The sequence below is a fragment of the Lissotriton vulgaris genome, chromosome 3_1 (genome assembly GCF_964263255.1).
Source record: "Lissotriton vulgaris chromosome 3_1, aLisVul1.2, whole genome shotgun sequence".
NCBI classification, from domain to species: Eukaryota; Metazoa; Chordata; class Amphibia; order Caudata; family Salamandridae; genus Lissotriton; species Lissotriton vulgaris.
In genome coordinates, this window is record NC_141689.1 from 1,010,150,994 (window position 1) to 1,010,177,625 (window position 26,632).

At 41.3% G+C, this 26,632-nt stretch overlaps 1 protein-coding gene across 1 annotated transcript in view; it reads left to right on the plus strand.

The window, feature by feature from the left end:
• Positions 1–25,914, plus strand: part of LOC147727312 (uncharacterized) — a 206,803-nt gene extending 180,889 nt beyond the window's left edge. The window contains exons 6-7 of the mRNA XM_086963091.1: positions 22,188–22,295; positions 25,657–25,914. Coding sequence (XP_086819217.1) covers positions 22,188–22,295; positions 25,657–25,777 — 229 coding nt within the window. The 3' untranslated portion in view covers positions 25,778–25,914. The remainder of the gene's footprint in view (positions 1–22,187; positions 22,296–25,656) is intronic.
• Positions 25,915–26,632: the final 718 nt, after the last annotated feature.

The window sequence follows — 26,632 nt, forward strand, 5'->3', positions numbered from 1 at the left end:
GTGATAAAGCGCCAGCTGGCTACAGAACCCATGCAGGCCCCTTTGAACGAAGTACCTTTCCTGGTCACAAACAGCAAGGCTTACAGGTGTAGGATGCATACATCTTCCCTACTCATAGTCAGAGCACAGAAGGAAGCAGGGAAAAAAACAGAAAAGCAAGCCTTCCAGATCAGCAGTCCAGTTGAGTCCTTTAAGCAGCACAGCATTTCTTCTGGCAAAGATTCAGTTAAAAGTCCAGTAGTGCATGTTTTAGGGGCAGAGACCCAGTACCTATATACAATACTGCCTTTGATGTGGGGGTGACCTCAAAGCAGCTCTCTGAAGTGCACAAGTAACACTTTTGACCCAGTTCTGTCTGCCAGGGTATCTGTAGGGCGCAATCAGTCCTTTGGGGAGGACAGGATACAGCCTGTTCAAGAGAAGTGTTAGCTTCTCCCTTAAATCCTGCTCAGGCATAGCTATCAGAATGCAGATGTATGTAGATGGGTTGTCAGACACACCTATCCTTCCTGTGTTGTGGATGTCTAGAGGGAATGCAAAAAGTGTAGCTGTCACCCACACCAGATGTGTTTTGGAGATATTCTGTCAGGCACACAAAGTAGTAAGTGTAGAGAAATGTCCACTTTCTAAAAGTTGCAATTCTAGGACAGTAATGTTGAATCAAACATCACCAGTGAGGAGGATTTAAAATTACCATTCATAATATATGAAAACTACTCCTCTTGCATCAGGAATTACAGATTAAATGTATATTAAGCAATTCCCAATGTTAGCTTATGAGAGGGGTAGGACTCGTAGTAGTGAAAAACATATTTGTGTGTCTGGCACTACCAGGACATGTAAAGATTAAACATAGATGTCCTACATTTTACTTACATAGCATCCCGCCCTTAGGGTTACTTAGTGACTAGCTTAGGGGTGTCCTATATGTGATAAAAGGTGAGTTCAAGCCTTGGCAGGTAGTTTTAAATGCCAAGTCAAAGCCTGAAAATACAAGCTTAGAAGCTTGAATGTGTTGCGCACTGTTCACCTGGTGTAAAGAAACACCACTCTAGATACCTTAATTTAATCAGTGTGTTCTGATATTTATTTCTGTTTTAGCAATTTACTTAACTTCAATCATACTAGATAATCAAACCAAAATAACTTTTAACATTGTTTTCATCACAATGAATTTGACAAATATAACATTTTATACTGGAAAAAATATGGCGAATCTAATTGCAGACATATCTATTAGAATCATTCAATGTTTCTTGGCCGTTGCCCAATGCATTTCGGAACTTGGAGCAGTTCCTTCACCAGGGGCTAATCTGTAGCTAAAACATATGATATATTCTTAAGCACACATGGCAATGCAATAAAATAGAAATCCAACAATGGTTCAAAAACTCACATTTCCTTATAAAACTGACAAAAAATTATTTTTACTGCTCATGTCAATGTTATCCTGACAACCATATTGTGTGTAAGCATATGTGTGTATATGTTCCTACCTGCCACAAAAAATAACTCGTCCAAAAAGACTCGTAGTACACCAGAACACCCAACTGGAAACGACAAGAAAACAATCTATTGTAAACCAGACAACCATATGTGTTGAAAATAACTGATAATGAAATGCAGCCTCCCTTACCTTCCAACACCAAACAAGACTAATCAAATCTACAAAGAAAAGTATATGCAGAAGCTCAAATAAGCAAGAACGAGTGGTGGTCTAAAATTAAACTTTATTGCAGGTTTATCAATGATATTTCCCTCATCTGGCTGGACACTCATGACCAACTTGAAAGTATGATTCAACAACTGAACACATTTGACCCTAGGATTCAATTCACCCACAAAATTGATCACAGGAGCATTGAATGCTTAGATGTGACAATTACTAAAACACAAGATGGCACAGGATTACACACTCAAATCTACTCTAAATCCACTGACCGCAATAATGCTTTAGAATTTACCAGTTTTCACCCCAGAAGCCTGGCACACAATTTACTGTTTTCACAATTCATACGTATAAGGAGAATATGTTCTGACCCTGTCATCAGTGCAGCTAAAATGGAGGAATATCTACACATATACAAATCAAGAGGATACCCAGTCCAAATCTTGAAGGAATGCATAACAAGAGCACAGAGTAAAGATCGGATGGCACTTCTTGCCCCCAAAACAACCAGTAAATCCACGGCATCAATAATGTTTGTCACCAGATATTCCACCATCTCACCAGCTCTTAAGAAAATTGTGAACTCAAGATGGGAACTTTTGGCCAATGAACAAGATTTCAACAACATTTACAAGGATTTTCCCATACACGCATACACCAGAGGGCGGAACCTTCAGGAACTTTTAGCTAAACCCATACCAAGTAAGGCTACCATGATCTGGAAGGGCACAACCAAATGTTATAACTGCAGCCATTGCAATAATATACTTCCTGGGAACATCTTAATGCACCCCACTAGCGGAACATCTATACAATTACGGCACAACAGTAACTGCAATACGGAAAACGTCATTTATTGTATTAACCCCTTGCCTGCTATCGGAATTCTGCTCCTGTGTGGCACATTCCGATCGCGGGCGTGGTCGTGATGTCTCCCGGCCGTCATCAGCACACGAGCACTGTGTGCCATGACGGACGGGAGCCGTCACCAGCATGCAAGGGGTTAAATGCCCATGCGGAAAGTTATATGTGGGGAAAATTGAACACAAAGTAAGAACAAGAACGACAGAGCATAAGAGCCAGATAGGCACAAAAAAGTAAAGTCAGCTTTGGCGGTACATTAGACAGTGGCTAACCACTCAATTTCACAACTAAGATTCCAGATTATTGAACAGGTACAAATCAGAGAGGGTACCAATAACTCTAAAAGACTGCTTCAACGAGAAGTATATTGGATCAAAACATTGAACACTATGATCCCGACAGGTCTCAATGATAGACTAGACATGTCCTGTTTCATGCTGGATTAAACACGATCTTACCCATAAATAGTTTGAGCATTATGTATCATATTCTTATAAAACCATTTACATATCCATCCTTTAGCCTTGGTTTCCACTTTGGGCCACACCCAGGATATTCCAACTATTATTACACCCATTTCAATTTACATCATTTATAAATGATTTTGTCATTAACAACATGCAACCTGGTAAAAGTGCGCATTATGTACCTCCCAACCATGAACACACACATCCACTTGTAAAAATAACAAAATTCATTTGGACAATTAACAGCAACAGTTTGGATCGCGAGGAGACATACAAGTATTTGGGATTGACTTTGGATAGCCATCTTAATTACAAGCAACACCAAGAACATCGGAAAACAAAAGCTAAACAATTATTGTTTGTATTCAAAACCTTGCAAAAAAAACTCAGTGACAGTTCCACTACTCACTTATTAAAGGTTGTGGCATCAAAATTTTGACCTGCAATTACATACGGCTCCGAACTATTAAATGCAAAGGATGCAACATCCTTGAATATCGGCCAAACAAGTCTCTTCAAAAAACTGTTCAACATCCCGCGCCATATCTCACAAGACCGGATAAGACTTGAATTCGGGCTAAAGAATCAGACCATGGCAAGACAGGGAGCACTGGTCAAATATTATTGGAGAATGCGAGCAGCAGAGGACGACTCCCTGGTACATTGCTGTTGGCTGGAAGTCGAAAAGCAATCAAAACTGACCAACTCGATTCATTCGTTCCTAAAAAAATCGATTGAGGCTTTAAAGTTAGAGGAAGTATGGCAAACAACACAGTCCTACTCAGAGTTTAAACAATTGGTCAACAAAACAGTTAACTAAATGTCCCAAGACCAGGATAAAGCCACGTTGTCCAAGAAAACAAACGCATGGACGGTGCTCCCGACATATAAAAAGCTAAAGCCCCAACCATACCTTCTGGAACACTTCGCAAACCGAATGAAACAGCAATTAATTCTACTGAGACTGGGAGTGTATCCTACCAAAGATTTAACTCCAAAATGGAAACGCACCTGGCTCTCAATGGATTGTCGCCTTTGCGGACACAGTGATGAATCAGTGCTCCACCTACTCTGTATTTGCCCGGCACTATTATCCGAACGGAAAAAACTCCTGCGGCCGTTGCTGAAAAAAGAGCAGATAAGGACATGTAGATCCGCAGTAATAAAATGTTTAGGAGGGTCAACAGTGCAATTGGCATGTAAATCACTAAAGTTTTTAAGACTCGCTGCAAAAGCGCTAGAAAGGAAAGATATAGAACTTGATTCAGAAAATGCTTAGACATTCACTTCAAAGCAAACACAAGTAAAAGAATCAGACTCCTCAAGCCAGATCAACTCTATAAGACTAAAAGGCATCAACCGTACTATCTTCCTTTACTTATCCATGTTTTAATAATCAAATGTTTTAAATGGAATTTTATCAACTAACTAGTGTTTATACATGAACTTTAAATCGAAAGTGTTTACGTGTTTTTAGCGGTTAATCCGCTCTTTGTATGATTTAAACCAAATCAAATAAAGTATTACTTACATCCACTTGTTTTTTTTCGTTAAGCCACAGAGCATCGATCCTCTAATATGGTGTACCATGAGGTAAGAATTGGACATTAAATTTAGTGGTTCTTTTAGTGAATATTCAGTGAGTGATTTGGCTTACTTCTATCATTACAGCAGTCTTCAGTTCATACTTGTTGAATGAGTCCGTTGACATAATCTAGCATCACATTACAGTTACAGGTCCCTAGTGGTCTATTCAATCTTTTGTATTCATACCATGGGTACAAATCATTTTTATGGATATCGTTATTCGGTATCGGCACCTTTCAAAAATGGCGCTTGAGTTCACTTTCAAGCCAGCGCATTGCTACAGGTCAGACTATCATGAGCTTTCACGTACTCGGGTTTTATAGTGAATATAACGACATACGTCGTTTATACGACTTTGTTATACTTCTGGAGATGCTCTCTCCCATATCCAGCGTGCTTATTACTGTAAGCATGTTTACCATGTTACATTCACATTCTATGCTATCGGCACCTTTCCAATATGGCGCACGAGTATGCCCTAAACTTCAAACACATAACACGACAGTCTGTCATTTGTGTTTATTGTTACGAACTTGTGTTCGGGGACCGCTTCCCGATTTATATAACGGCACAGTATGGCTGACTTCACACTGTGAGAAGTGAGAAGTGTGGCTCACCGGTTGGAGGCGGCAGACCCAGAAGCAGAGGTCGGCCCGGGACTTGGGTTCAATTCCCGACGCGGCAGGGTACGGAACCAATGTCAGCGGGATCGATAAATCTCGCCTCGGTGCCTCTCTAACCATGGGTCCCACGCTGCAACTCTGGGCAATAGCTTGCTTAATCTCCACAACGGCCCCCTTGCTGCCGGGGATGCCTGGCTTCACCTTGGGGATGCCCAATAGGGACCATCTCACAGGGAAAGCCAGGACAGGTTCCCCAGCGGCACACAGCGCCAAGAAACCCTGGGGTGAACGTGCGCTCTACAAATTCATACTAACATAACATAACTGTGTAGAAGCCAGTGGTACTGAATATGGGTGTATTTTTGAGCGAATACCGCGCATAACAGGTCAGTTGTAGTGTGATTCAGCGTCCTACTGATAGTGGCGTGGTGAATCAAGAGTATTGGTATGTAGCATCCTAGCAGACACGGCTCTTTGAATCTTATTGTCATTCTGTTTTTATTCTATTTCAGAATACACAGACTTGACTATATATGCCTGAGGTAAGCCATGAAGGCCAGACGAACAAACAGTGTAGACTATGTCTTGTGAGTAGGCTGAGTTTATTTGAGCTTCTGCATATACTTGTTTTGCAGATTAAATTAGTCTTGTTTGGTGTTGGAAGGTAAGGGAGGCTGCATTTCATTTTCAGTTATTTTCAACACATATGGTTGTCTGGTTTACAATAGATTGTTCTCTTGTCGTTTCCAGTTGGGTGTTCTGGTGTACTACGAGTCTTTTTGGACGAGTTATTTTTTGTGGCAGGTATGAACATATACACACATATGCTTACACACAATATGGTTGTTAGGATAACATTGACATGAGCAGTAAAAATAATTTGTTGTCAGTTTTATAAGGAAATGTGAGTTTTTGAACCATTGTTGGATTTCTATTTTATTGCATTGCCATGTGTGCTTAAGAATATATCATATGTTTTATCTACAGATTTTTCCCCTGATGAAGGAACTACTCCAAGTTCCGAAATGCATTGGGCAACGGCCAAGAAACATTGAATGATTCTAATAGATATGTCTGCAATTAGATTCGCCGTATTTTTTCAGTATAAAATGTTATATTTGTGAAATTCATTGTGATGAAAACAATGTTAAAAGTTATTTTGGTTTGATTGTCTAGTATGATTGAAGTTAAGTAAATTGCTAAAACAGAAATAAATATCAGAACACACTGATGAAATTAAGGTATCTAGAGTGGTCTTTCTTTACACCAGGTGAACAGTGCGCAACACATTCAAGCTGCTAAGCTTGTATTTTCATGTTTTCACTTAGCAAGGACTGACTACCCTTGCATGTTGCTGCACCCCATAACATATTTTGGTATAACCGGAGCATCAGGAGTGCATTCCCTCACACTCACTTAAGTCAAAGCCTGAGACAGGTTTTAAAGGCTATTTCTGTGGGTGACACAATCAGTGCTTCAGCCCACTAGTAGTGTTTAACTTACAGGCCCTGTGTATATGGTATATCACTTTTCAAGTGGCTTACAAGTAAATTAAATATGCCAAACAAGTATCTACAATGTCACCATGTTTAGAAGAGAAGCACGTGCACTTTAACACTAGTTAGCAGTGTTAAAGTGCTCAGGGTCTTAAGATCAGCATAAAGACTCAGTAAAACAGGAGGTAAAAGGCAAAACGTCGGGGGAAGACTACCCTAAAATGACAGGTCTAACAACATATAACAAACCATAAAGGAACAATGTGTAATTCAGTGTCTCTTTGATGTGACATCTTGGGTGTGTATATATCAGACATAATGAGAGAATGATTATGACTGATACTGCCATATCACCACCACTGCACGGGCTGCAACAATGTGCAACCATCAATTATTCTTCTCATGGAGCCAAGGAGCATGCCTGAAGCAGATGGCACAACACCCTGCTATGCACAGTTCTATATTCACATCAACACATTTTTTACACATCAATAGACTAATTTTTCACATAAATGTACAATCAGGTACTTCCAAGATGGCCACAACAATACCTGATGTCACTGTGGGCGTTAACAAAACGATCATATACCTGTACTGTGCCTGAGTACCCACCACAGCACATAAAAATACCTGTCATAGTATGTCGTTTACACAGGTTATAACTCTTAACTGTATAACCATTGATACCACAAACCTTTATCGGTGCAACTCTTTGTCCCTTGGATATTACATGCCTACATACTTATCCTTCCAACATTTAGCTACACTGCTGACACGTTCAAAGCAATAACCACAATGTCCTACCAATATTGGCATATATTGATTTCAAGTTGACAGTGTGATTTTTTATGTAAATTCATCTATAACTACCTTGCACTTTGATGGATGTTTTTGCCTATGCTGATCTCATAGAATGACAATTATATACGTCCATTTTACACATACATTCCCTGAATATGCTATACCTGCCAGCTCCCCTCCACATCTGAGTTCTTTTATTTTCTATACAAAAACAAATTAATAAGAGGTAATATATTATTAACATACCCAAATGTTCCAGCAGAACCTTGTTTCTTTTTAATAGCCTATATGGTCAAATAAACATTTTTAATTACTGGAAGTTTTACTATTTCACATAATTTTTCGTAATAATTTGTCATTACACAGTGAATCTGCAGTGATTCCACCTGTGTGTGTACAAGGAATTGCATAATGAACAGTGTGGCCTTCATATATGAGGCCTATACACAAAGACATTTTGGAGTACATAAGTTAGTACTACTGAACTACTCACTTAGACATGGGTATTAAAGGTATTGCAGATATAAATAAGTTCAGACCAATTTTATACATGTGCAGAATTTGACCTATAGAGGATCTAGACCATTATAGAGAGAGCTTACAAGAGCTTATACCTATTGATCATCATTGCAGAAAACCGTGACTTAACTACGTGCAATCTTGGCTGATGATCCTGAGATTCCAAGAATTTAGGCTGAACCTACCATGTTTACAAGGGGTTCTTGCAATCTTTTTAAGTCATGTTTATGGTTGTATGTTAAGGAGTCTGGTGTCAAACAGTGAGAGCTGGAAGTATTACTAACCATTTTTGGACACTAAATATGTTCCAAAGTTTGAGCCATTTCAAGATAAAAACACTCCTTATTCAGCCAAAAATGTATATATAAAATTTTAGATCTGGACATTTACCCATTAGAGATTTTACAAGTAATTGGTCAGCTTCCACCCCTCCATTGCTCTCTGATTGTCGTCTAAGATGTGTCTCGCAGAAGGAAACTGAGGCACTTTATCTCTTCTTCTGCCGACTATACATGGTTCGACTGAAAATGTGGACTATACCAATATGCTGTTTCCTGTGAGTTGCACAGTACAAAGAGGCGTTGCGGATAATGAAATTAGACACAAGAAGTGCAATAGTTTTTATTTTGCAGGGTTTTTTACAAACAACATGGCATATGAAATGCAAAAAGTTACTATGATGCAATAAAATGTGTATGTGTATATATATGGAAAGGTGATGAGAGTTCAGCCAAGGACTTTGTGACAGCAATCAACAATAATGCCCTAAACCTGAATTTTACCTGTCAAATAAGTAAAACCAACATACAGTAATGCCCTAGCAACTAGACAACGCCTCTAGTGCCCATCCGAGACACTTAATAAGAAGTGTCCCTTTTGGGGAGTTTATCCGGATGCGAAGAATTTGTAGCTCTGAATCTGATTTAGAAATCTGTCAGAATGAGGCCATTAACAGATTCTTGAAACGGGGCTACCAGATCTTGTGGAAGCCAAGGAGAAGGCCAACAGTAAAAACAGGGAAGAATACTTGGTGAATCTAGTTGAGGGCGCTGGTACAGTTGAGGAAAATGCAATAACCAGAGAAGACAACATCATTAGTTTGATAACCACTTACAATACAGAAGAACGAAAAATAAGGGGCATTCTTAAAAAACACTGGCCCATATTACAAACTGATATTAATTTAGCACCTCTACTCCCGATAGAACCATCTATTATATTTAAGAGGGCTCCCTCTATGAGGGATTCTCTAGTCAGGAGTAGCCCGGAAGTTAGGAGCAGCAAAATATGGGTCTCCAACAAGAAAGGCTTTCATAAGTGCATCTCGTGCAGAGCGTGCAAGTTCGGGGTTAACACCTCTGAATTTAGATCGCCATTCAACCGCATTCCAACACCTATAAGGGAGCTATATACATGTCGAACTGATTTCGCGGTATATGTTTTAGAATGCTCCTGCGGGTTGAAATATGTGGGCAGCACAATATTGCAGGTTTTTAATCGAATCCTGCAACATTTGAGAGCCATTGTTAATTCGGATGTCACTTATCCGGTTGCCCGCCACTTCGAACTAGTACATGTTAAAAATTTGAATCATTTGAAATATTTTGTAATCGATTCTATACCCAGGAACATCCGTGGTGGGGATCGAGAAAAACTTTTAAGGCAGCTAGAGAGTAAATACATTGTACTCCTTGACACTAGAATCCCCAATGGGTTAAACAGGGGGGAAGATTTACAAGTCTTCCTCTCTAATTATCACTTGTAACCTATATCATTATCAACATCGTGTCAGCATAGTGGCTAAGGGTTACTACTGGGGGGTGAGGATCCATCAATTAACTGCAAATAGATCAAGGCTTGTACCACCATAGTAATGTCCCGAATCTATCGTAAGAGCACTCTGTTAAGTCAGTCTCAGGTAATCAGTTTCTTCCAACTTTGATATATTAAAGCCCAACTTTGATATATTAAAGCCCATTTTTGTATCAACAAGATTATTTATACCTTTGTTTCTCACAAACCGGATTGTGGTAATTTTTGTAATGAATTTAGTACACCACAGGACAATAAGTCACTATGGCTTTAGTTGGTTCCTAGCAATAGCAGTTATGCTTTGTGTTTATAACTGTGTATATATATAAAATATTTGCGCATGTATAGTTATTTAGATCAATCATTTGTGATTGACTGCATTTAATGAAGGATTATCACATTGTACATATTGCGCTAGAATTATGCACTTTTCTTCTTATTCATTTTGAGCACTTTTTGCACTTTTTGGTAACATCATAACACTTGTGGTTGTAATTATTCAAAGACATAGGGCGACAGAATGGTCTATGTTTTCTTCACTCTGTAGTGTACATGATTGGAAAGTAAACAACATGTGAACTCACTCGAGGGATGAATAGATTAGCAGTATAAGAATAATCGTAGGCACTTGCACTTTATTGCATTTTTGTACAGTAATGTTGGCATTAGTTGCTAAATGTTATCATTATTAATGCGATTTCAATAAAATGAGTCTTTGTAATTTGGGACATTAATTTTTCATCCCTGTTATGAATACACTGTTCTAATCGCTGTATATATAGTGAATTTGCACAAGTATTTCCTCTATGTCTACTACCCACATGTTTGATGTTATTGTTAATGAACACAGTATTTAAACACTCCCATTGGTAATTTGAGGCCATGTGATCAAGGCTGTTGTGACACAGCCGAAACGCGTCATGCTGATGGAGAGGAGAGAATAAAAACACGTTAATGCACAACTTTTGGTGTTTGAGAGATCTGTACCTGGAGGAGGAGTACGGCGTTGTGAGCCAAACTCACAGGACTTCGCTTGTGTATATATATATATATATCTTCTCCACTCCTTGCCTCGGAAGTAGCCACCGCCGCCAAACCAACGGGTGTCTCGTCTGTCAAAAGACCTCCGCTGCCAGGTCTTTACAAAAGAGCCTCAACGAGTAGAAAACCACACGCTGACGAGACCGTGTACCAGACAAAGTAAGTTTATTTTGTCAAAACCCTGGACGCGTTTCGCCTGACCAGCAGGCTTGATCACCTAAGGTACAGTGTAAACAGAAACCTTTTAAAGTGCAAAACAGGTTGCGAGGTCACGTGACAGAAACAGGAAGTAAAGGAAGGAAATGGAAAAAAGACTTATAGTTCGTTCCATTACGTAAATAAATCCTGGAAAATCAGAGCGGAGCTTAGCTTACTCAATAAATTCATCGGCAACAATGACAATAATGCAAACAATAATATGCAAAATCACAATTAAATACAGTTCTACTGCTTTAACCATAATACCATAAAAGATACAGTACAATAAATTGAGCCCAAGTGGGCTTGTTGTCATTGTCAAATTTGTAGGCCGTATTTTTATGTGTGTCATAACGTTAAGCAAACCGCAAGGGATACTGCCCAAGTGGGCAAATAGGGTAAACTAGTTTCACATGTGACCCCCACTAGCATTTGTGACACCCTTGAAATTGTGCAAGTTAAAAATAGAACCTCTTTCATTTGCGGGAGCGGGGATCCCAGGCCGACCACCAGCTCTGATGGACAAATACATTTATACAGCAGCCTATAAGCCTGACTTCAAGTCCAAACTAACAATGTGACTAGAAATCTAGACTACAGATGTGTTTTCAAATCTTCTTCTAGGTTGAGACCTCCGGGGGCCTTGGCATTGAGTTCAAGTATATACCTAGACTCAAGCCGTCTCAACTTCTGCAAGCGGTCCCCGCCCCTAGTGCTGACAGGGACAGAGTCAACAACGAAGTAACAGAGCCCTGTTACGTCTTGATTATGAGCTGTCTCAAAATGCCAGGCTACCGGGTAGGCAGGATCGGCATGTTTGATGGCTCTCATGTGTTGCAGGATGCGCACGTGAACTGGATGAATTGTGCTGCCCACGTACCTCAGGCCGCATGGGCACTTAAGCACGTAGACAGCATAATCCGTCTTACAACTATAAAAACCTCTGATGGTTTTCTGTCTTTTAGAGATTCCAGTTTGATATGTGCGGGTATTGACTCCTGCCGTACAGGCTTTGCATTTAGAGCATTTGATAAAGCCAGGTTTCCTTTTAAGCCAATCCAACCCTTTCTTTTGATGGTGAACGATATCAGGCAGAACATTCGAAACCAGCATTTGTTTGAATGATCTGGCCTTCCTGTAGGTGATTTCAGGTCTCTTCTGTACAAACTGCTCTAGTACTGGATCATTGGCTATAAGGTGCCAATGTTTGTTAATGATCCCCCTTACTGCTTTATGTTGTTTATTATAAGCAGTAATCATTCTGATGTTACTTTTGGGGCGTTTGGCTGCCTGATCGTTTGAGGGATTTTTGAAAAGAATTTCTTCCCTACTTCTCTCTTTGGCTTTCTGTATTGCACTAGAGATGTTTGATTTGGAGTATCCCCTGGCCTTGAATCTCTTCTCAAGGGTGGCGAGCTCTCGTTCCTGGCCTTCAGGGTCACTGCAGTTGCGTATCACCCGCAAACTTTCCCCATATGGAATGCTCCTAATGAGGCTGTTAGGGTGGAAACTGTTTGCGTGAAGCAGTGTATTCCCTGCTGATGGTTTTCTAAACAGTTGGGAATGTAGTCGTCCCTCCTTTACAAAAATGGTTAAGTCAAGGAAATTTAGGGAAGTTGAACTAACTTCACAGGTGAATTTTAAGTTCAGATGGTTGGTCTGGATCCTGTCCACAAAATTCCTAGCACTGGCTTCTGAACCCTTCCATACTACAAATAGGTCGTCTATATACCGACTCCACTGCAATATGTTTTCACCCCATTCAGTGTGGAACTCCGCCCGGATCACCTGCTCCTCCCACCAGCCCATATGCAAATTAGCATAGCTGGGGGCGAAGCAGGTGCCCATCGCGGTCCCACATATCTGTCTGTACAGGGTGGACTTAAAAAGGAAGAAGTTGTTGTTAAGACAAACAGACGCCATCTCCACCAGCATTTGTGAGTGGAGCCAGAGGTTGATAGGTCTGGCTCGTAGTGCATGCCTCACGGCCCTCAGGCCGTCCTCATGTCTGATGCTGGTGTAGAGAGTAGTGACGTCTATTGTCATAAGAAGATAATCTTCTTCCCAGGGCAGGTCGTAGATCTTCCGCAAGAAATCTCCTGAGTCTTGGACATAGGATGGAAGTTGCTTGACTAGGGGGCAGAGAAAGGAGTCGATGTACTTAGAGGTGTTTTCCAGGCCCCCCCCAATCGCAGAGATTATGGGTCTTCCTGGGGGGTTGACCGCACATTTATGTACCTTGGGTATTAGGTAAAACACCGGTGTAACTGGGTTACTCACTTTCAGAAATTGTAGCTCTTCTTTAGAAATTAAGTTAAGTTTAAACCATTCAAACAGTTGAGAATTATATTTAACAAAACTGTCATGCATAACTTTATCCATGGTTTTAACATAATTGTTTCTATTGTTGAGTTGTTTGTAGCTTTCACCCAAATATTGACTCCTGTCCCATAGGACAATATTGCCCCCTTTATCTGCATCTCGAACAATGCAGCTGCTGTTAGATTTCAATTTATTTACTAAGGCCAAGTACTCCTTTTCTTGCTTGTTGAATGTTTTATTCTGCACACTTGTGCACTTCTCAAGGTTTTTAAGGTCATTGACCACTAACTCATGAAAAATGTCCACAGAGTCTCTCACATTGAGGGGGGTGAATTTTGATTTGGTTCTGAAGTCAGTGTTCACAGTTTTGGAAATGTCTACATTCTGTTCTTTAGCCAAATCCAGAGCTCGGTTGAGCACACCTGCTGTGTCTTCATGGGTTTCATCATTGATTTCTAGAGCCCTAGAAATCGTCGTTTCATCATCAGTGTTTTCGATTTCATGGAGTTCCATCATAAGATCCATATCAGAGACCAACAAATTGTCGATACCGGTAACAGCATTTTTTGATTCCCTGCCCGTTTGGGGTTCCTTGAATTTGTTGAGAGCAAAGAATTTTTTCAGTTTTAGGTTTCTCACCAATTTGTAGGTGTCTATGCGAGTATCCACATAGCTGAATTCGGATGGCGGGCAGAAGGATAAGCCTAGTTTTAGCGTTTGTTCCTCTTTGGGTGACAGGGTTAGTTTAGTCAAGTTAATGATGGTTGAGTCTTTGGCTACTCCCTGTGATATTTCAGCCATATTCATTTCGCTTTTTTGTTGGCGTTTTCTCCTCCCTTTCCGCCGCCGGCTCCTCTGCCTCTTCCTCTTGGTCTTGCTGTGTAGGTTACCTGGCGCCTCGGTCTCAGATTGAAGCGCCGGTCCTCCTCTAAAAAAGCTAGCTCATCTATCACAGTGGGGACAGTTGCTGCCAGACCTGCTCCTCCACTTGCACCCTCTTCCGGGTCAGTTTCTAAATCCGAGCTGAGCACACTACCTGCATCGGAATGACTTATTTTACCATGTGGCGGGTTCATTTTCTGTTTACGTATGGTATCGAATTTCTTAGCAAAGGTGTAAATTTGCCCCCTTTCATAATCCAATTTGTCTCTGAGGAACTTTTGGCTTTTGCGTTCCTTAATAGATGTCTCCAATTTCTTCAAACGGTCTTTCATCTCGTTTAAGTATTTAGTGACAAGATCTTGATCTGTGTCTTTATTTAGGATTTCCATGATTTGATCGATCTCTACTAACATTTTTTGCCTGTCGGATTCAGCATATTTAATCAGGATTGTTAGCATTTTACATGAGGCTTCATGGTTGTTGCCCGCCCACTCCCTCAGCATGTTGGGGTCGGGGTTCTCGTAGGTTGGAGCTACCATGATTCTCAGGCCTCGGGGTACTCGCTTGACTTCCAGGTACCGCTGGAGCGATCTTTGCTCCCACCATTTTGAGAGTTCCCCTCTCTTCAATTTTTCAAGTCTCTTAAGGCGTGTTACAGTGTCTGAGGCGGGGTTAACGGTTCCTGGAGGTTTGGCTCGGCTGGTGGCTGCCTGTACATCATCAAACACGGAGAGGGCGGCCTCCTCCCGCTCCCGCATTTCTTGGGCTGACATGATTAATGCTCGTAGTATATCTAGGAACCCGCGTTCCTAGTCCGGTAACCGTCGGGGACGTGGCGCGCTGCAGCTGGGCCACGTTAACAATCAAACCCGACTTCCCCGTTTCCTGGTCCCAACTCGGCGTCTCCTACCTGGCCCTGCACCATTCACCGTGTGAGTCCTCCGACTCGAACACGGGCTCGATGCGGCTCCGGGTGTTACGTCGTGCAATTCTGCTCGGCAAGCCTGCCGCTTCGGTAGAGGAACCAGGGGGGCGGTGAACGTAAAACTTCTCCACTCCTTGCCTCGGAAGTAGCCACCGCCGCCAAACCAACGGGTGTCTCGTCTGTCAAAAGACCTCCGCTGCCAGGTCTTTACAAAAAAGCCTCAACGAGTAGAAAACCACACGCTGACGAGACCGTGTACCAGACAAAGTAAGTTTATTTTGTCAAAACCCTGGACGCGTTTCGCCTGACCAGCAGGCTTGATCACCTAAGGTACAGTGTAAACAGAAACCTTTTAAAGTGCAAAACAGGTTGCGAGGTCACGTGACAGAAACAGGAAGTAAAGGAAGGAAATGGAAAAAAGACTTATAGTTCGTTCCATTACGTAAATAAATCCTGGAAAATCAGAGCGGAGCTTAGCTTACTCAATAAATTCATCGGCAACAATGACAATAATGCAAACAATAATATGCAAAATCACAATTAAATACAGTTCTACTGCTTTAACCATAATACCATAAAAGATACAGTACAATAAATTGAGCCCAAGTGGGCTTGTTGTCATTGTCAAATTTGTAGGCCGTATTTTTATGTGTGTCATAACGTTAAGCAAACCGCAAGGGATACTGCCCAAGTGGGCAAATAGGGTAAACTAGTTTCACATGTGACCCCCACTAGCATTTGTGACACCCTTGAAATTGTGCAAGTTAAAAATAGAACCTCTTTCATTTGCGGGAGCGGGGATCCTAGGCCGACCACCAGCTCTGATGGACAAATAAATTTATACAGCAGCCTATAAGCCTGACTTCAAGTCCAAACTAACAATGTGACTAGAAATCTAGACTACAGATGTGTTTTCAAATCTTCTTCTAGGTTGAGACCTCCGGGGGCCTTGGCATTGAGTTCAAGTATATACCTAGACTCAAGCCGTCTCAACTTCTGCAAGCGGTCCCCTTGCAGAATATATATATATATATATATATATATATATATATATAAGCCAAAGGTTACACAAATGTTATTGATAGGCTTAAATTTCACTCGTACAAAACCAGTGAAATTCAGCAGTGATAGTTATCTGAGCTAACTATGATGTATGCCCCAGCAATGCACTGCTTATGACCTCACATATTAATCACTCATGACATAGTCAGTGACATCACAAGGACATCTCAAATGACAAACTGACATCACTGATTACATCATCCGGAGACTGTAAGTGTTTTCTAAGAATTTATGAGTGGGAAACATATATAGTAATATACTCCAAAAGTTTATTCAGTATACTAGGTGTACTATGTTGGACTTGGCCCTTTTTGCAGCGTCCTCCCTGAACTTTTGCCTTCCTTCTGTATTTTCTCTGACCTGTTTTTGTTGATTTGATGACTTTGGGCACTTTACCACTGCTGATCAGCGCTTAAGTGCATATGGTCTCCCCATTTTAAATGAATGCATGGATTAGGGATTCCATGATTGGCTGATTTGGTTTACTGGTCAGATTCTTGTACAGTGCCCAGGGCTTGTAAACCAAATGCTGCTAGTGGGCTTGCAGCACTGGTTGTGCCACCCACAGGAGAGGTCTTGCAAAATGTGTCTATGACCTGCCATTGCAGAGCCTGTGTGCAGTCTGGTACTGCCATGCTGACTGGGCAAGTGCACCCACTTGCCAGTCCCTAAACCTTCCCTTTTCTTCATATCAGACACCCCTATGATAGGCCCAAGGGCAGGGTGCATTGAAAGTATAAGGTAGGACATGCCCTGGCGTGTGTGGCGTGTCCTTATAGTGAATTACAGCCATTTTCTTTTTCACTATTGCAAGGCTACCTGTTCTCCATAGGCCAGAATGGGCAGTTAGATTACTACATTGTATAATCCTAACTGACTCAGGGAACATGGTAGAAATTCGAGTTTAGTATGCCTGAACTCAGAATGATAAAATACATCTTTTAGTGAAGTTGGTTTTAACATTCTGTGTTTGAAAATACCACTTTTAGAACATAGGTTTTTTTTGTCTACCTATCCAAGCCTGCCTCTGCTAGGTTGTGTATTCCTTGTCTGGAGTTTGAGTGACAGGGCTGGGGGATTCCAGGAGACAGAGTGAGTCAGCCCAGTGGTGAATAGAGAGATCTCCATCTAGGTGGGAGGAAGGAGTTGCACCTGGGACCGGGATAGGGCTGTGCCTTCCCTCCACAATGCTGGCTTCACCTCCTGTGATGCGGCTGATGTCTCTGCCCTGCAATGTGAAAGGAGAGGAGTCATGTCAACAGAGTTCTCCAGGGCTGTGCTTTTCCTCCACAATGCTGGCTCCACCTCCTGTGGGGGTGTCTGATGTTTCTGCCCTGCACTATGAAAGGACAGAAGGAGCCATGTAAACAGAGTCCTTCAGAACTGGTTTGCACTAGGCAAAGGCCCCTCTGCCTCAGAGGACAAAGGAGTTTGGGGAATAAGTATTGTGACCCTGATCCCAAGAATTTAGATCACTTTTGGACAAGAAGAAGAAACCTTTGTTTTGGACAAGAAGAAGAAACCTTTGCTGAGGAGTGGAACCAGAGAGACTGAGGAGAGACTATCCCTAAGCTGAAGTGCTGCTTGGTGGATTGGCCTGCAGTGGTTGCCTGACTGCCAAAGAAAGGAGAAAGGGACTTTGTGTACTTTATTTCAACTTGTAAGGATCTCCAAGGGCTTGGGAAAAGAGTTTGCCTCCTGCTGTAGTCTCAGGGACAACAGACTTCACCCACCAGCTCCCCAAAAGTTTCTTAAAGTGCCTGCAGTTGTACTGGACTTTTTGAGGACTTGCGTGTCGCAAGGAGCTGGAAGCGCAACTCAAGAACAGGAAGCGTGTCGCCAAACTGTTGAATGGCGTTTTAGATTCCGAATGGATTTTCCCGATTCATGCCCTTATGTAGGTACAATTCACATTGCCCTTATATAGGCATAGAAATCAAGCCCTTATTTAGGCATAGCCCCTGCTACCCAAAAACAGGCATGGCTACTTCCATCCGTTCACCAAACGTCACAACGATTTCTTGGAAAACCAGCGTAAGCGGTTGGGGACTTCCCCTTGCTTGAATATTGATTTCTCCAAGAACTCAGTTACTTTACAATGAACAACTATTCCCTAGGGGTTCATTCATGACATTCATATGCCCGACGTTACGTCAAACATAGCATTCCTACACACCTTCAAGGTATAAATATACCTTCACTTGCTATGGCAAAGCACAGTGGTTCGGAACAGTTCGATTACATACTTGCCTGATGCAGCTCGCTACAGCAAGTACCAAAGGAATCCGACTCTCCATCTGACGCACTGATCGGGAAGCTGCCCTTCTCTGCCGAGATTCCAGCTCCAGTGTTTCTGACTCCCCTTGCGGGGTGTTGGGAAATCAAGTCCCGAAACAGAGATACCAGACCTCCTTCAGTCTAAGGTATGGAGCTGATTAGAACCTAGAGAAACCTTTGGTAGATTCTTGGCAAAACTAAACCTATGCTAAAGACCATACTTACTTCTTCCCATGTACTAGACTTAGGTTAGGTACATTGGGGTAGGCGTATTTTAGAAGCACCAGTTGAGTATTTTAGTTTATGGTATTTATGTATGTATTTTTATATGGCTTAGAAACCATACAATGCTCTTACAGTATTATTTCATATTACTGTTTACGCTGTACACATTATACTTTGCATTCTTCCTAACGATTGTAGCAGTTCACCTCTCTTGCATGAGAAAGAAGACTGTTCAATAAACCTTTTTAATGAAATTGCCCGTCTCACTATTTCTCTGCTAACTTTGTAGAAACGAAGAATGCATGATTGACTGAGTAAAATAGTTATCTATTGTTTCCACAACTCTGACAGATATGTTCTTATTCTTGGGGAAACAAAGTTGTCATGTTTATGCGGTTGTCAGAAACTAATCCCTTCTTGTGAATTCGAGAAAGTTTCTAGTGACCTCTGAGCTAGCTGGCTCACTATTAAATTTAGTATATACGATAGAGACCTATTGACATAAATCCTATGTCAAATCTATAGAATATATTATTCCAATGTGCAGAGCCTATTGGGAATATAGGAACTAAACTACAGTACCTTCCCTCCACAATCCTGGCTCCACCTCCTGTGGTGTGGCTGATGTCTCTGCCCTGCACTGTGAAAAGAGAGAAGGAGTCATGTCAACAGACTGCTCCAGGGCTGTGCCTTCCCTCCACAATGCTGGCTCCACCTCCTGTGGGGCGTCTGATGTTTCTGCCCTGCACTGTGAAAGGACAGAAGGAGTCATGTAAACAGAGTGCTCCAGAACTGGTTTGGACTAGGCAAAGGATTTTGGGGTATAAGTATTGAGACCCTGATCCCAAGAATTTAGATCACTTTTGGACCACAAGAAGAAACCTTTGCTGAAGAGTGGAACCAGAGAGACTGAGGAGAGGCTATCCCTAAGCTGAAGTGCTGCTTGGGGGGATTAGCCTGCAGTGGCGGCCTGACTGAAGGAGAAAGGGACTTTGTGTACTTTATTTCAACTTGTAAGGATCTCCAAGGGCTTGAGAAAAGGCCTTGCCTCCTGCTGAAGTCTCAGGGACAACAGACTTCACCGACCAGCTCCCCAAGAGTTTCTTGAAGTGCCTGCAGTTGTGCTGGGCTTTTTGAGGACTTGCGGTTCACAAGGAGCTGGAAGTGCGACTCAAGAACAGGAAGCGCGTCACCAAACTGCCGCTGCCGCTTCACAACACGAAGCGCCTTGCATCGCCGGAGAAGAGGATCGATGCCGCAGCAGATGCCGCTGCATCATCGAGAAGTGTGTCACAGGAGAAGAGGATCGACGTTGCATCAGACACCGCCGCATCTCCAAGAAGCGTGTCACAGGGCCTGTCGCAGCTCATTGCTTGAGAAGAAGATCGATGTCGCAGCAGATGCCGCCGTATCACCGGGAAGAGTGTTGTAGGGCCTGTCACGGCTCGCATCATTGTTGAAGCAACTCACTTCGCCTGGAGATAAAGGATCGACCTCACAGTAGATGCCGCTGCATCACTCGGAAGCGTGTCGCAGGGCCCGTCACAGCTCGCCTCATGTAAAGCATCTCGCATCGCCGAAGAAGAGGATCGATGTCGCAACAGATGCTGTCGCATCACCGGGAAGCGTGTTACATCAAGGAGAAAGTGTCATCTTTATTTTTTTGTGCCAGATCTTCCACGCTAGGATGCATCACCATCCTTGCGTGTAAGGGACTACCACTTCACCTTTCCTGCAACACTTTTGTTACCCTGCGTGTCGCATCTTAAGGTACATTTAGAGTGGCATTTTAAGATCTAAGAAGAACTAAGCTAAGTCTACCATTTTATGTACAGTATTGTGGATTGTTGTTGTTTGTGGTCTTGTGATAAGTCTATATAAAGAATACTTCTTTTTGATATAAACCACTGGTGTGGTGTCCCTCTGTAGTGTTGTCACTTGATTACTGTATGTGTTCACAAATGCTTTACACACTGCCTCTGAGATAAGCCTGTCTGCTCTTGCCAAGCTACCAAGGGAGTGAGCAGGGGTTATTTTAGGATTGTATCCCATTACCCTGACTAGAGGCAATGGTCCCTATTTGACACAAGTACCTACCTGTGCCAACTAGAGATACCAAAATCCAACACACTACTAATGAGTGATACTACTTTTAATGTATAATTTGTGAGTGGCTGTGTATATATGTGTGTGTGACTTGGTGTCTGAGTGGCGATATGGGTTTGTGAGTGGTGTGTAAGTAGTTGTATGGGTGCATAAGTGGATGTGTGATTAGCTGTGTGGGTGAGTGAGTGGATGTGTGAGCGGCTTTATTGGTGAGTGGGTGGGTGTGTCACTAGCTGTATGGGTGGATGAGTGGGTGTGTGAGTGATTGTATGGGTGACTGGGTGGGTGTCTGAATGGTTGTACGAGGGAGTGACTGGGTATGTAATTGTGCTGTATTGGTGAGTGAGTGGCTTTTTGAGTGGGAATTTAGTGAGTTGCTGTGTGAGTGGTTGTATTGGAGAGTATGTGTCAGTCTGAATAACGTGGTTTTGTGCATGTAAAATATGGACCTAACTATCACCTCCCTGAAACCTTTGTTTCTTTTAAGTGAATGTATATATAGTTAAGGTTTTACAGTATACGTTTTATATTTTTTTAAATATGAATTTAAAATTGGATGTATTTAATTCATTGTTGTCTTTTGTCAAATACCCTCTAAATAAACATATTCAAGCAAGTATTCTTTTACGTACTCTGGCATGCCTTTAAGAATCGGTCCCAAAACACCTCAAATGGGAAGGACCATGAAATAAGGGAATAGTTATTTACAATGAGTCCAGATGCAAAGGATTGTACCCTCTTTGCACTTTAACTAATAGGAAATTGGAAACTTCAGGTTAGATTCATAAAGGCATGTAAGAGTACATAAAATAGTACTGCTGCTGTCCTTCTTCCTGTATACATAAATGCTTTTGTGCATGAGCCCATATATGTTTTAATTAATTGCATCAGAGTTCTCTGTGTTTATGCTGTACATTTACCACTGGAGAGAAAGGTCAACTTTGGACAGAAGTTGCAGGACACTACTAGTTACCTATTACTACAACTATCTAGCTATTTATGAGGGGTATCGTACACCTCCAACCCTTTTTCTAATAATACACAATTTGATCTTAAGATTCTAACTTTCTGGCAACCAACAGACTTGCTAGACCTGTTGAGTCTGGTGTCAAGGTTTGTTGAGTCCTGCAGTGGCTTAACCAAGTAATTCACCTATCTCTGGATAGACAGAGCTGGTACCTGGGCGAGCATTCTTCTCTATACTACGTTTGCTATTGCTCTGCCTGTGTCATATTTATCTATTACCAATACATGATTGGAAATGCATGGTGACATTTGTATCCTTGTAAACTTTATTTCATTTATGCATAGGACTGTCATTATCAATAAGAACTGTGAGCAAGACAGTGAAGCCGCCGAAACAATTCATGCAGAGTCCAATGAAAACACTTTCTCTGGGGACGATGGAACACTTAATCTGTAAGTTTATATCAAAAGGATAGTGTGTTTATTCCTACCTAATATTTGAAGGTGTTAGTATTTCACAAATGTCAGTGAGACGCCAAACTATGTATACTTTTATACTAATCGGATGGTGCAAATAGTCCTTGGTTTTGATTGATGACATCACCTTGTGGGTAGCTGCAAATCATGGGGACATGATTTTGTAAATGATGGTGTTGCCTTAGACTTGAGAGATTGAAATAAGTATCCATGCTCGCAAAATATCACAGTTGTACACCATATCCTTTTTGGCACCTCAGGGAGATATATCACAATTAATACTGTTAATTACTACCTTTTGACTTGTCTGTTCTCAAGGGCCCTTGGAACCTAGGGGGATTGGGAAATACGTGTGACAATTATTTCCTACTACCCGCGAGACACTAGTACCGAAATACTTCAACAAACTCAATGAAATACCACCTTTTTAGTAGTCTCTGAAATAAATTCAGGGAAGTGGAAGGTTGAACTATTCAGACATAGGGATAGATTTGCAGTTTGGAGGACAGGATACTCCAACACAAACATCTGATGGAGTACCCTGTCCACTAAATTGACAGTCATCCTGCCCTATTTAGGGTAAGGAGGACCACCAGTGTCAACGAGCATCAGTTGACTCTGTCGATAGAAAGTTTCCTCCATGAGAGGAAGGCATCACACCACCCATCGTATTTAGGCAGGTAGTGATGATACCCTTTGTCTATCCCTCACCAGCAGGTAAAACCTAAGACATGTATTGTCTAGTCAAAGCAATATAAATGGACTTTCTTGTAGTACAGAGAAACTTACCTCATAGTTTTAAAGTTTTAATGAATACATACAGAAACATAAAAGTGCCAAACATACAGTAACCATTCATAGCGCCAGGATACCTTTGGGATGACAGCCGCGCTATATAAGTGCACATTCCATTCCATTCCATTACATAACACAATAAGCAACAAGATACAGCATAAAAATGTAAGAACATCAATATATCGTAACATCAGATAAAATAACAAGTAAGAAACTAAGATCTGGATATACTCTTTCTGCTTATGCTTGAAGCAGGTGAGTGTAGATGTGTTCCAGTGGCCGAATGACTACACACGACGTTAACTTTAACTGTAGTCTTGGGGTCCTGAATAGTGTGCTACTCACTGCAAAGCACTCCAACACCTCATCAGGGGTAGTAAGAGCTAAATACATACAATTTACAATTACACTGCAGGATGCACCTCTAGCAGCAACTTTGTGGCCAGATGTTGATCAAAGTTCTCTGGTATGTCTTGAATTTTAGATATAGTCTTGCAGTTTATGGAAGATGTGTTTCGTAGTGTCCAGATAGGAAGCTGAACAATACATTAAACTGAAAATTACCTCAGTGTGATTCTGAGCAAGATTAGATGAGAATCTTACAACAGGGGGAGATCTCTTTACAGGTTGTGCATCCATAATTGCAGCAGACATCGGATTATCAAATGAAAAAGTGGTATTAAATAATACAGCCAGCATCCTGATTAAGTGGACTGAAGAAGGGAAAATACCAAATTCAGGAGGCCAAAACTCAATACTGATTTGCCTGGAATTTGCCAAAATGTCAGTTTTGTTTGCATCCTTAACTTTGGCCATCGAATATCCTATCTTAGATAAGCAACACAGCACAGTAGAAGCAGTGAAAGATTCAGTAAGAAGGTCAACCAAACTCTGTGTTTCATCCACATACATTTACCAGCAAATACCATGGGCAGTAATTAAAAGTATGAGAGCAATCAAGTAGATGCTACAATGTACCGGAAGAGACAGAAACTTAGCGAACACAGGTAGATGGGCACGAGAGGTGGGAAGTTGGACTGTAGGAGTACTCTTTTACATACTCCTAGATGTGTGTGAATCGGTGACAAAATATCCAAATCTCTGTTAGTAAACAAGGAAAGAGGGGTCAGTTCATTCTTTTTGTACAAATTATGTAAGAATATTCCCATTTTAGTCCCATTTTATATGTTTTCGGACCGATTCACAGAGGAATGAAAGAGTGCACTTAGGGGTGCTACAGGTGAACATACCTTTGTGAATAGGCCTGTATGTACCCTGAAATAGAATAAAAAAGTGGAACCACTGAAAGCCTGGTCCCCCCACCATTGATGGTAATTTCTCTAATTCTAGCCCATGTTCCATGGTATCCAAAGTGGAAGATGAGTCAGCAAAATTAAGACAGCTGAATCATCCTGATCATGCAAGATAAGGGCATTAGTTCTCTTCTATTCAGCATTGCACTCTGCGCCTCTAAGTGGGTGGAAACCTGACCGAAAGTCAGGAAAAATATATCAAATTCCAAGTATGTCTTAATTGGTCTGCTTCTACAGTGTTTGTGATTATGGCCAGTAAAGGAAGAGTTGACATTGCCACATAGGTTATTGGCATTTTGCGATTAAGAGTAATTTTTTTAGAAAAAAGTGGGATAGGACCCGCCGTTTTAAGACAAAAATAACAACTAAATATTTATTGTCCTGTGCTAAATTGCCAATATTGTTCTTCATCATTGCTGCATCAAATAATCTAAATGTCTGACTTGTGTACTCAATTAGAAAAGTTCTGCAAGCATATCAGTTCTGTCTCACATACTTGGACAGGCGTGTTGCAGCACCAGGGTCACTCTGGGGTACACTCATCTGAAAGGTGGACGATGGTAGATTTCGCTGTTGGACAGCGTGCTTTATGGCTGATTCAGATTACCAAACCTGCTGTCCATTTGATGCCTTGCTGACTGACGTATCTGTCACCTGGATGCATTTCTAGCATCCATGTTGCAGACATTCAAAATGATCAGACAGAGCTTCCCAGACATAGATCCGTGTCATTCTCCATTAGGATGTCATAAACTCTGCAAATCTGGCTCTCATTCAGTTAAAAATTTGATTATTTAAAAGGTACAGCGCTGTGAAAGCTGTGATAGTTCTACTGTAAGAGATGCATAACCATAAATCAGGTTATTTTCAGAATGGAAGGATGTCACAATTGACACTCAAATTCCTACATATATAATTGCAATGTATATTCCATAGTGGATTCCATAGATGCCAAAGCATGCACAAGATTCACTTATTTAATTAACGTTGTATGCCTATCACCCTAATCAAGGAGCAATTATCATGATTTAGAGCGTCATACTATTAAACATTACATATCCAAGCAACATTGACCATGCTCCGCCTGCAACCTGAACTAGCATTTGTTCCTTAGGAAATTTCATTTGTGAGTGTAGATGTATGGCCCTTTCACAGACCTACAGTATGGGGCTGTGCATGTATTACTCGCTTAATGTACAATATTTACCTCCTGTCCTTCTTCATTATAGGGTTTCAATAAAGGATGCTTTGGAGTTCCCGGAGAGTAATGATGCTGACAAAAGAATAGACTGCCTTCTGATCCCTAACTCTCTTCATCCGCAGTCTGAAGAAACAACTGTTGAGCTTTAAAAGCATTCATTTGATCTTTTTCCACATGGTTTAATAAATACTGTAAAGCAATCATTATACAAGAATGGTACACCCAAATTGTAAAGCAATTTTTGAACCTGCATAGCAGAATAAACGCTATATTGGGAAATGTGTACACAAGTTGGGTTATAAACCTCATTTATGAAGTTGGTTTTTTTGCCAAGCCCTCTTGACTCCTGCTGTCGCCTGGCAACATAACAGAAAGTAACAATTTGCACAGATGTTCTAATCAGAGTTTCTTGTTGGTGTATTGTGGTTGTCGCGTACACTCATCGATGAAAAAACACCCCGATTCAAAGGGCTGAGTTTAGAGCTTGATTTAAAACATCATGATTGTTATAAATCCAAGGGAGTTCATGAGATTAATTCAAGCTGTAATTCCAAAAATTCTATTGATCCTGTGTGATTTCACAGAGGAAACATAAGTATTAGGTTGTAGCAATCCACTGATTGTGAAGGGATCAAGAAACAAGGCTGTAGCAATGAATACTGCAAGAGGTACAGTAATCATGGGTGCGAGGGGCCAACTGCATACTAGTTATGGATGTTTTTAGCAGAAATACTGGGGTATTAGAGGGCTTTCTTCGACTGATTTAGGACTCATTGCACCCGTGCCTAACCACTGCATGGTAATATTTTCTTTATAACCATATAAACCCTTATTATGAGTAGCCCTCTGTGTTCGGCCCTGCACATACCGCTGCTTGCAAAGGGATCAGATTTTCAAGTAATTCGAATTTATCATTTGTGGTAATTACTAGAGTGATAAACTTTGCATACCCTGATACATTTTGGCAGGTCAAGCCTGTTGGAATTTAACAGGTGGAAAATTGT